General features: G+C 33.5%; 1 protein-coding gene across 1 annotated transcript; it reads right to left on the reverse strand.

Annotated features, from left to right (window-relative positions):
• Window positions 1-4660: 4660 nt before the first annotated feature.
• On the reverse strand, window positions 4661-10815 carry LOC145575997 (riboflavin biosynthesis protein PYRR, chloroplastic-like). Its single transcript, XM_081633783.1, has 9 exons — window positions 10340-10815; window positions 10072-10206; window positions 9436-9535; window positions 9170-9295; window positions 8757-9070; window positions 7387-7506; window positions 6389-6634; window positions 5787-5912; window positions 4661-5182 (listed from the first exon to the last, which is right to left on the reverse strand). Exons 1-9 carry the CDS (start codon window positions 10697-10699, stop codon window positions 4922-4924), a joined length of 1788 nt encoding a protein of 595 aa, XP_081489909.1. The 5' UTR covers window positions 10700-10815; the 3' UTR covers window positions 4661-4921.

The raw sequence follows: 10815 nt of genomic DNA on the forward strand, positions 1-10815 counted from the left end.
ATACAAGGGATTTTTTCTGACCAAAAATATATTTAAAAAAAAAGTAAATATAAAAAACTTGAAAATTAAAAGTAGTTGTGAGACTTAGGGCCTATTCACATTTATTGAACTAAACTGAATTGATTAGAGTTGAACTGAACTAAACTGAATAAAGTTGAAATGAATATATTTTATGAGAGAAGGAAATTAGGAGTTGAACTGAATAGAACTGATTGGTCTGAACTGACTGAACTGATTGGTCTGAAGTGAACTGAAATTAAGCTGAAATGAACAGACCCTTATTGAATAAAAATCTGTTGCGTTTGAATATTTAATCCACATATAAGTCTAAATGAGGTTCGATTCTAAAACAAATTGGTGATACAAAGTAGCAGTAATAAGTTCATCCGCTACCTTATAACGGGATATTTTTTTTCAATAATGTGCACCACTCACAAGTACAACGAGGTTTCAACAAGTATATATCCAGGGGAGAATTTTGTGGCATTTATCCATGATTATATAACACAAATTTAATTAGGTGAGGTGTAGTGAATTAACGGTCCTATTTCTAGCCTTTAATTTGGTTAGAAAAGTTGAAAAGGAATTAAGGGTGTGAAATGAATGCAAAATCTCTCTCAAATAATCCCAATTGTCAAAAAATTCAGAGCTTGTCATCGTAGCGTGGTTCATGCATAAATTATGTATGTGACGTTAATATATAGTAGTCGTACTATATTGAATTGATTACAAAGTTTAAATTTTACATTTTTACTATGAAGTTAGTTGAAACTATAACCTAAGGTATATACGGTCCTTTTCTTAATACATTTCTTACTATAAATAGTTACAAAATTTGGAATATTAATTGTATTTAGAGTTATTTTTGATGTAAAAATGTTGTAAATGACAAATTACTCATTTTAAAGTAGAATAAATGATGAAGTAATTTGGATTATGACAGTCTTTATTTCTTAAAGTTGAAGTGATTAGATAGATGAACCAATGAGATAATAATCCATGTTGATGACATAATATAATCAGTAAAGATTATTATTAATTTTACAACTTAATTACAAGGCATGTTATGCTGTTGTCAACTAATTAATTTGATCAATATGTCTACCACTGCACGTTTTTTTTATTTTATACATTTTTATAAAATAAAAAATAAAAATAAATTCATGCTCAAATAATTCATGCCCATACAAAGCCATTAATGTAGCATATGGACTATTACATATATTTTTTATATACATTTTCACATTACATATATTTTTTTTGAAGCAATTTTATATTATACTATACACGTTATTTCTCAATTTTTGTTTTTTAAAGCAAGGATAAATAATCAAAGATAATGCAATGGGAGTTTTTTATTTTTGTTTTTATTTTATTTTTTATTTTATTTTTTAATTTTTTTTAAATATGCAATTAAGTAAACTTAGGGCTCAATTAAAATATATTTGGCTTAAAATATATAGTTAGTACTAGTAGTGTAGAGATAGGAAAATAGGATGGACCGAAAGAGTGAGTTATTTGTTGAGATCTTTAATTTGATCAATAATTAAGATCACTTATAAAGCTATATATAATTAAAAAAACACACACGATTCAATCACTATTATATCAAAAATAAAATACAGTAAAAAATTATATTACATTATACATTAGTGCGTGCTCGAGCAATGTCAAGTAGCACAACATATATGTGTAATATTGTAAAAACGCATCAAAGTCGGCATGGCACGGCCGTGCTAATATAATATGCAAGCTAAGCTAGGTTCCCTGTGTTTTGGTGAAAATGCATGGAGAATAGTTAACTCGGTAGATAATTAAGGCGCATGGCCAGCTACGTCGAGGCGCAGCATGTATGCAATGCTTGGGGTGTTGTGCCAATATATCTTACTCCATTTTTGGCTTCATCAATACAAACTACTCGTATAATTGAATTTGGGTTGATTATTCATTAAGGTCATACATCCAAACGCCTAGATCAGAGCATCTGTTCACTATTCAGTGAAACAGTCCAATGCATGTCAGATCATTTGTTTACCGACCTCGCAAGTCATGAAAGTTGTACCCCACACTCGGTATATATACAAGATTTCGTATATAGTTCTTGTGTTATTATGATTAACGAATTAGGGCTTCTTCTCATCACATTATTTTCAATTCAATTCACTTCACCTCTAATCGGTTCACTTTATTTTCTAATTTTTTTTCTCTCATATAATATTCAGTTCACTTTAGCTCTAATCAGTTCAGTTTAGTAAATTAGAACAGGCCCTAAACCCTCTCCTTATTTTACTTTTAGACTTGTAGTCTCAAGTCAGTCGAAAACTAGGAAAAAGAAAAACAAACAAACAAACAAAAAGTAATTTTCAAGCGCAGTTGAGTTTGTTTACACAATGATGATAAGATCAAGCTTAAAATAAAGGAAGAATCCCTTTAACTTGCTTCTTCTCATCCTAATCTTTCTAGTTATGCAATAAACTAATAATTTAATGAGTTAATAAAGTTTGATGCTAGAAACATAAATAAAGAAGTAGCCTAACCTTTAGTCAATTAGGTAAAGAACATGTAATAATGATACATACAAAATGGTTGTGCAATTATCAGAAAGGCCTTTTTGCGTATCATGTTTCCTAAGTTGTCTTTATCCATATTCTTCTCTCAAACATTCTAACATTTCTGCTAGATCACCCAAAAGTTTCAACTTTGAACTAAAAAATTGTTGCCCAAAATTTTATAAAACCTATATTAAAGTTTTCATCAGATCAAATCTCATCCATTTATTATATATTGTGAATGTCGGCGCTATTATTGTCATGTTCTTTGCCTACTTAATCTTGGACATCACAGCAATTGATCTTTTGATAAAATTGAAAACTAAAAATTGAAATACTACTCTCTTCGTCTCTTAGTACAAAACCTATTTCTACCATTTCTTACATAATAAAAAAGAAAAAATCTTTTAATTTAGGGACGGAGGGAGTAATAAAATACTCTCTCCTTTTAATGATATAGTTCTTCCCATTTATATTTCATATACGTATATTTTTTATGAACACCTTCAATCATCAATATCTTCGATTTATTAGACTAATTAATATTATAGAAATTTATATTATTGCAAATTTAATAAGACTACAAATATATAGGAGTAATTTTTCCTTTTATAGAATACCAACAAAGGTAAAATCTTTAACTTGATCTCCTTTTCTCAACAAATACATCATCATAATTTTTTTTCAAAAATTAAATACGAAGTACCAACTTATATGAAATCTTCAGTTAACAATCAATTATATTTATTTAAAAAAGTAATAAAATTAAAGATATTAATGTTCTAAATGATACATTCATTAAAAAATAAATAAGCATGGAACAAATGGAGTGATACAAAAATTCGAGAAAATCTAGATTAGGTTTTGTCTCCCGCATGTGTCCCTACCAACATACCATGTAACACATACAAAGTATGCTATGACTATGAGTCATATCCTACTCATGCACGACTTTTTTTTTCACAAGTATATTTGGCTTATCATTTTTATGCAGATAATTAGTTGTTTTATTATTCAATTTAGTATGATTCATGTTCTTCTCAAAGTTTTATTGAAACGAATCTTTTTGCATGTTCTTAACCATTCTTAATCTCCCTTAATAATCATTAATTTCTAGTGTATAACTACTTTTGAATATCAATCATACTTTAAATAATGTTAAGGCAATGCATAAAATTAAGATCTATAACGTTAATCATCTTTACTTAATCATTACAATTATACATGTATAAATAACTATAAATACTTAATTGGTTAATTAATAATTGGTATTTAGCGTGAATTTGCTCGATCAAGACAAAGGCACATTTTCTTGTAGTATACTAGCCTGGTCTTTCATAAATCTCTTTGTGAAGTTAAAAATGGAAGTACGTGATTATTACTCCAACAGTCCAACATGTTACAGTGAATGAGGTAAATCAAAAAGAGAAAAGACATATAGGAGGAAAAGAAAGGATTAACTTTATATATTACTTTCTCCGCTTTCTTTACTTGACCGTTTGACTCAATATGACTTTTGCACTATTCTGTTTTGATAGCCATTCATGATTTATATGCATGAAAAAGTATAATTATGTGAGATCTTAATAGAACAGTCTAAATAAATGTATTATACTATTACAATGTCTAAATCACTTTACTTATTGAGAATCAAAGTTAAACATTAACAAAATTAAAAAAAAAAAAAAAAAAAAAAAACCGAAGGAAGTACTGCATCGTGTATAGAGTATATATTTTCATATTCACATTTGTTGGTAGTCCTTGATACTATGTAGCAAATGGCAAATTCTTGGGAAACAAAATCACTCGTCCCAAAATGTCCAAATTCCTTCAAGGATCCGTTTTTCTAAGCTCTAGAAATCATCTACTTGTAACTTAGAAAGTTGTAACTAGTTGTAAGAAGTAAGAACCATACTACTGAGAAAGTCATAGTGGCCTAAAAGTGGTACCACTAGTCCACTAAATGGTACCAAAATATCAGAAATGTGTCTAAAAACTTAAGCCTAGATCCAAATGTTACGCGGGTTTAGATCTTAGAAGCTCCGGATCAAGGCCCATATTTGACAAAATCCGTAATCGTGCTCAATTAGTCACTTGCATTGATTACTTAAACATAATCAGGCCATACTTAGTTTTATGCCCCTCATTTATTTTAGATCAAACATAACTGCATAGAAAATACTTCACAAACTTACAGAATGATCTATCATAATCTGTAACATATACGAAGGTGAATCCGTAGATAACGATACAAAACTTTGCATCCCTCAACCCTAGTTCTTTGTGTGCGTATTGTGGGGGGATTATAGTACATACTTAGCTCTTTTATATGTAAAAATATGTGGATTGTAGAATCTAAACTCTCCAAAAATCTAGTTCTCATCGGGGTTATCAGTGTGTGAAGAGGATTCACCCACAAACTCTGACCTCAACTGCATCAGCAGCCTCCCCAAATAGTTAAGGCCTTCTCCATCACGTCCACCGCCCCAAAAGAAATCATGCGGTGAACCTTCAACAAGAATAGACCCAACAGTAGACAGTAGCATGGAGTTCAAGTGTGGGTAGATTGAGAACTTACATTTCAGTGCACTGTACATTATATCAATTTTTGCGGCCTCCCAGTCGGACCTTACCTGGACAGCATAAATAAAGCCATAAAAATATTAAACATATAGAGGATATTAGAATGCGAATACAACAGAGATCAAGCAAAATCATGTGTTCTACGGCATAAAACATTAGCATATCTATCAGGTGTATTCACAGACAATAATTTTAAAAAAAAAAAAAATTCGAATGTAATATGAAGATAATTACACATAGATGCGACAAAAACTGAAGGATAAGTAGATAGCTATGGGCCTACGGAGTATGAATTTCACTATCCAGGCATACCTACAAACTGAATACGGAGTATGAATTTCACTATCTAGGCATACATAAAACTGAATACAGCACATTGTAACGAATTTGGGAATTTATGCTGATAGGTGACAGCTCAAGGTACTGTCCAAGGCTGAATCCTGAAAATTCAGCTTCTACTGGCAGTGGTCCCCTAAGAAGGATTAGGAATATGATTTTCAATTCAGACATTCCAAAATGGACAGGATGAGATTAGACATTCTCTTTCACAATATAGACACAGGAGAAAACCATACTCCGTAATAACCATCACAATTATAGAGCAAGACAAGCAGTTTTGATAATTCCATTGAGCTCTAAATACATGAAACATACCAGATCTGGTCTTCGTCTCTGCATTTTCCTTCCTATCCTGGCTGCTTCTTCAGGACTTTTTGCTGACTTAATAGCCTCAAAACACTCTTGTGCTAGAGGATCTTGTACCCCATAAAACTTGTGTGCCTGCAGAGGGAATTCATATAAAACTTCCATATTCCATACAATGCATCTACAGGTAAGAAATGGTATGGAAAAAATTCCAAATACGACTAAGGAGTTTTTAGAAAAACTATCTACTATTCAACTGGCTACAGTCATCAAACAGTAATTTTAATTAGGGTTCACCAACAATACCCTAGTCTTTAGACCCTTATTTTCAAGTTTATATTATTTGAAGTTTTTTTTTTCCTGGTCTTTAGCTGTACTTTTCAAAGATAACAGAATTTTAGGAAGAAAATAGATGAAAATGGAAAAACATTTTTGAAAAAAGGCCTACAACTTTTAAAGGTTGTTCAGAGAAAACAAAATTGTTTTAAACATGTAATTTAGTTACTGATAAATGTTCTTTAGTAATACAGAATGAGGTGAAGGAGAGGAATTTTCTAAATATTCATTAGATAGATCAAATGAATTTCCTAAAAGATATAAAAATGCATTACCTGGTAATAATGCTCGACACTTGACCAGGTTGTATAATGGCCACCCTCGTCTGGCATCTGGATAGGGTGAGGTGAGAAATTGGAGAAAGAACCGTAAGGGTCCCAAGTCTTGTAGAAGGATATGATGCTAGATTCATATGGGTTAATTGACGGATCAATTTTTGATAATTCAGAGAAAGAAGGAATGATCGGTGTCAAGTCAGGAATGGGCTGAAGAAATCCACTGACAAGCATGTCAGGTCCAACCTGAGATAAAAGAAATAGTTCTGCATCAGAAAACAAGTAATGAGACATTCCCCTACAAATCATACCTCTCTAAAATTAAAATCCAGTTAAATTAACCATTCCTCAATAATTAGTTGCACCTTCAATCTAACTTTTGCATAGGATATTACAACATCAGACTATCAGAGCATCAAAGTCGGTGGACAATATCTAAGGTTCAGCTACTGCAGTAGTGGGGCAATATGGTTGAGGACTTGAGGCAACACTTTATGCTTCCTCATCTTTATTAAAAGGTAATATATGATGTCAAAATATTTTCTGCATAAAATTAAAAAAAAAATGATATCCCGTCTCAACACAAGTCTAAGATGTACAGGAAAGTGGAACTAATGTTTCGCAATCAGTATCTTACTAATTGTAGCTAGTGACCTATGTCTGAAGACAACTCAATCAGAAATGACAGCAAATTTCCCAAGTCTCTTTCCCCCAAAACACGACTTTTTCTTTCTCCCGGTTCCATGCACGGTAATATTGTTGAAACAGGCTACATGCCTATAGATAGTATTAACACAAACTTCATCAACACCCTGAATCTCTGAGTGTTAGGAAAAAGCACCATCACCCGCTCAATCAAACTAACATTTGAAAGAGAAACAATAGCTAAAGCCAAATAATGATTGACAAGATCACCAGAGGCAGAGGTAAAAAAAACAACAGAATAACTACAGCAAAGGATCATAACCAGTAGGCAAAAGTATCACAGTATAACCAACCTGTTCATAACTGACATCATGTAAATTAAGAGCTTGAGTCATCTCAACCATGCCAAGTTCACCAACAGGAGATGGCGCCCCCTTTCCACCAATAATTTTAGGAGCAATAAAGGCATAGACCTAAAATAATGAAAAAACAAGCTTAGAGAATAACAATTAAATATCTGCAGAACGAATCCTTGCAGCAAAAATATATAACTAAGGATCATGGAAGGAGTCATTGAGGACAATGATAAAAATAGGTTTTAAAATCAGGTATTACACCACCTCTTATATACCTCGTCAATTAATAAGCTAGTTGACAGCAATACATTTGGAGTTTTTAATTAAGCTAGTTCTATAAGGTTTGACCTATTTCAGTGACGCATTCTAATCAAGTTTAAATAATAAAATGCCTCCCCTTTCTCAAAGTTGATCCAGACTATTATATGAATATCTTCACCCCCAAACTTATCAAAATTAATGTAAATAACTTGTCCAAAAAAAAAAAAAAAAAAAAAAAAAAAAAAAAAAAAAAAAAAAAGAAAGAAGAAAGAGAAACCTTTAAAACCACCAATCCATGATACCATTATTTTCTTTCAGCACCTTCCCTCCTCTACCTGTGCACCTGTCCTCAAGAAATCACTATCGTGCATGCAGAGAGAGAGTGAGAGAGAGAGAGAGATTTTGAAGAGGGGACAATGGAAGAGGACAGAGAGAATCTCAGCTTTGCTAAGGAACTTCACCTCCTATCTTAGTCAGCATCACCGCTGTCAAACAGTTCCTCGGGGATAAGTTGGGGAGGACAGTGATAAGACAAAAGATGCAAGATAGAGTTCGAAGAAGGTAACAACACTAACAAGAAAGCAAGGAAGAGGAAGACACAACATTTGAAGGTAGCGACTACTCATCCACAAGATCCAAGCGGACTTTGGAAGAGTTGAGGAAACAAGGAGTCACCATATGTTAGAGTGAAGGAGAGGTAATTCTTGATCAATCCTATGGATTTTACTATAATGCAGTTTTGCATCGTTTTGGGAAGGGGGGGCAGATTCTATTGAAGAGCATGCTAAAGTATTCACAATTCTAACAAACGATAAAAGTGCCTAACTTAATTAAAATGGATACCAATGTAATATTTTCTAAAGCTCAAGGTAGCTCACTAAAAGTTTGCCTAAATTATATTGATGTGAACCAATAGGCAGGCCCCTTTCAAATCAAAATTATCCTATTTGATGTATAGAGGGGCAACACAGAAAAAATCATACAAGTCAAACCTTGATAAGAATCAGCAATTTAGCAACACTAGTACACTACAAAATGTCTAACACCACTTCACAGATTATGAATGGGAAGTAAGAAAAAGATGAGGGAAAAGATCACATGCATACTTTATTTATAACACCAGAAGAAATAGCTGATGCAGCCAATGTTCCACCACACTCCCAGAGAACCGAAAGATATCCACACTCATAAAAGTATTCCATAACATCTCTAGGATTTAGAATCTCAAACTCAATCACTTCAACGCCTTTGGAAGCAAGGTATTTTTGAAAGCTCCTTCTAGCACCTTTCTGTGTTGCCACAATGGTGTGCACTTCAGAAGTATCCCAAAGGTGTGCTATTTCAGGAAGGTCAAGAGACTGTGACACAACAATCCGTACAGGCGAATGCCCACCTTGTTGCCTTGCAGTTAGTCGGGGATCTTCATTCACATTTTGAAAACACAGGGAAAAAAGAATGATTAGAGAAATATGTGATAAATCCAAGAATTATGTATTGCACTAACAGCTCAGATCCATACTATCATTCCGTACAGTATTTCCTCCAACAATAATAGCATCACTTCGACCCCTCAGTTCAAGGACACGGCACCTTGATAGGTTGCTGCTTATCCATACTGAATGTCCCTTGTTAGTTGCTATCTTCCCTGACAAGAGACAACACAAAAGACTGTAAAGAAGTATAATTGCCAAGCAACAGCACCATTCAGATTTTTGTCCACATTTGATAGTTTTGGTAACTAGCAATGTCAAGAAAGTTTGCTATAAAAATAAACCTGTTATGTACCATCAAGGGTCATAGCATATTTGAGAACAGAGTACGGGACTTGAGAAGCAGCCCTGACGACCAAAGGAGCATTCACGAGAAGGCAAGATTTCAAAGCTTCCTGCAAGAGCCAGGCTTCAGTTAGAGGTTAAACACCTCATTACTTGAAAAATTACAAGACATCATCAGATAATTTCAAATGGGTCATAAGAGTACAATCCTAATGAAATAGTAACAGACTTGCCTAGGAGCTCATCTATACTGAAATTTTAAAACTTTGTACCAAACGAACCATTAAAGATTTCATATACCATTAAAGCCCTTGTCTTTATCAGACAACAAAATCCACCACACAGCAATAGTGAGTCGATATACATTCCAACTTAACAAGGGCAAACTTCTATAGCTCATTAACTCAATAAATTCATCTTCTCGTAGTATGAGGTTTTATCTCAGCTTACCTAAAAGTTCTTCCATTTCATCCAACACTTGTATAAGTACTCCAGCCTAGCTACTCTATTCTACTCGACATGAATTGGCTCAAAAAGCCAAAAATAATAAACAAGGAATGAAGAATTTTAACAAAAAAAAAAAAAAAAAAAAAAAAAAAAAAAAAAAAAAAAAAAAAAAAAAAAAAAATTGATTTAAAAAAAAAACCTCGGCAACATCGCTTTGCAAATCCTCACCAAGCACATCAACATGAATTCCTTCACTTCGAAGCGCTTGAATCGCTCCTCCTCTCAAATGCTTCAACGGATGTCTCATTCCAACCACCACTCTCTTCACCCCTGCCTACTCACCACAATTCACACAAACAACAATTCAAAATCAAAATCCACAATTCCACAAATCAAAACCCTAAATTCCGCAAAAAATCGACCAAATTGAAGAAAGATAAAATCATGAAAAAAAAAATCAGCAAAACCTGAACAAGAGCAGAAACAGCAGTACGTTCACCATGACAATCACCACACTCCATGTTAAGATACGCCGTGGCACCACGACACCACTCGCCGGCAGCTTCGACAGCCTGAACTTCCGCCGCAGTAGTTCCCTGAGCATACAAATAACCTTCTCCGACGATTCTTCCGGCTTCAATTACGCAACCGAAATTCGGGTGAGGAGATGAAAATCCGGCGGATTTGTCGGCCAATTCGACGGCGCGTTTAATGTAGTATGCGTCAACTGAGTGTGAGCGGCCTGAACGGAGATTGTTAGGGTTAGGATTAGGGTAAGAGATTGACATTGTTGGGAGAATGCAAGCTCTTGCCATAAATGCCGCCATTTTAGGGTTTTCAGGAGCTCTGAAAATTGGTGAGTGTAGTAAAGGAGGAGGATGATGTTTTTCTCTCTCCTAAAGAATGAGGAAAACTGGAATGGTGTGGAAGTGTCCGTTTTTGG

Source organism: Chenopodium album, chromosome 13 (assembly GCF_948465745.1).
Source record: "Chenopodium album chromosome 13, dcCheAlbu1.1, whole genome shotgun sequence".
Classification (NCBI taxonomy): Eukaryota; Viridiplantae; Streptophyta; class Magnoliopsida; order Caryophyllales; family Amaranthaceae; genus Chenopodium; species Chenopodium album.